This window comes from Camelina sativa, chromosome 20 (genome assembly GCF_000633955.1).
Source record: "Camelina sativa cultivar DH55 chromosome 20, Cs, whole genome shotgun sequence".
Taxonomy (NCBI): Eukaryota; Viridiplantae; Streptophyta; class Magnoliopsida; order Brassicales; family Brassicaceae; genus Camelina; species Camelina sativa.
The window spans coordinates 3,459,793-3,461,088 of NC_025704.1; the positions used below are offsets into that span (position 1 = coordinate 3,459,793).

Genomic DNA, 1,296 nt, shown 5'->3' on the forward strand with positions numbered 1-1,296 from the left:
AAAAAAAAAAAAAAAAAAAAGTGAGTGAACGTGATTGAAGGATACATCCAAAATTCCGAATCCATTGTAATCAGATTAATTAATTGCAAAACATATAGTTATCTAAAATATATCTAATATATGTAGTACACACAATTAATACTTTGATTTCGAAAACCAACTCGTGACAATCTATTGACGTCTAGTAGTCTAGTTCATTTTTTTTTTTCCGAATTATAGATGTATGTCTGACAATCCGTGAACTCTATTCTTTTCCATCTTTCCCCATGTATGATTGCATTCGTTTACCTCTCTTTCATACTACTATCATTTACTTTGGTCAAAGTTTCATTTTTCTTTCTTTCCAAAATTTGTGCTATACTAATCACACATGGCATTTATTACCAACCATACAAATATATGAGTAATTTCATTGCTATTCTGATCTGTTACTAACGTCACGAAATTCTCCCCCATAAAGTTACAATAACACTTCGATGTTTTATGATTTCTGCCGAACGTTTTAACGATGGAAATTATTCCGCATAAAATAATTAATAATAATTTTGGGATGGAATCGCTAATAACATTTCTTTTTGTGAATTGTATTATATATCTGGTGAAACTTTTTCATCAACTTAATTTTAAACTAAAATGTGCAGGACCAGGGTGCTCATCAATAGCTTATGGAGCTGCACAAGAACTAGGCCCTTTCCTTGTCCACACCAACAGTTCCAACCTTACCTACAATGATTTCTCTTGGAACAAAGGTACAACGAATTAAATTACTATTTCTATACGATTTATTTACGTGTGTACATATATAAATTGGAGTTACATAAAAAAAAAATGTTTGTGCAGAGGCTAATATGCTGTTCTTGGAAGCCCCGGTTGGGGTTGGGTTCTCGTATACCAATAACTCAATGGATCTTCAGAAGCTTGGAGATAAAGTTACCGCTGCTGACTCTCTTGTCTTCTTGATTAATTGGTTCATGAAATTCCCTGAGTTCCGATCCAACGAGTTTTACATCTCCGGGGAGAGTTACGCCGGTAAGTGTTTTATTCATCCAAAAAAGAAAGTGATTTATGAACTAGAATAAAATATAATTAAAATATAAACGAATAAATCTTGTTCCATTATTGGTTTGTAATGACTTTAAACTTTTTTGGATTCAGTTGCTTGTCTTTAATTCATAAGATTCTTAAAGTCTTAGCTGATTTAGCCGAACTAGCTAGACACTCTAATCTGTATGTATATCAGTGTATATATAAATAAAGATTAATTTAACACTGCTTTTTTTTTTTTTTTTTTTTTTT

The 1,296-nt window shown here is 31.3% G+C and overlaps 1 protein-coding gene across 1 annotated transcript in view; it reads left to right on the forward strand.

Annotated features, from left to right (window-relative positions):
* Nucleotides 1-1,296, forward strand: part of LOC104769029 (serine carboxypeptidase-like 35) — a 5,280-nt gene that overhangs the window by 2,477 nt on the left and 1,507 nt on the right. The window contains exons 2-3 of the mRNA XM_010493150.2: nucleotides 642-749; nucleotides 841-1,029. Coding sequence (XP_010491452.1) covers nucleotides 642-749; nucleotides 841-1,029 — 297 coding nt within the window. The remainder of the gene's footprint in view (nucleotides 1-641; nucleotides 750-840; nucleotides 1,030-1,296) is intronic.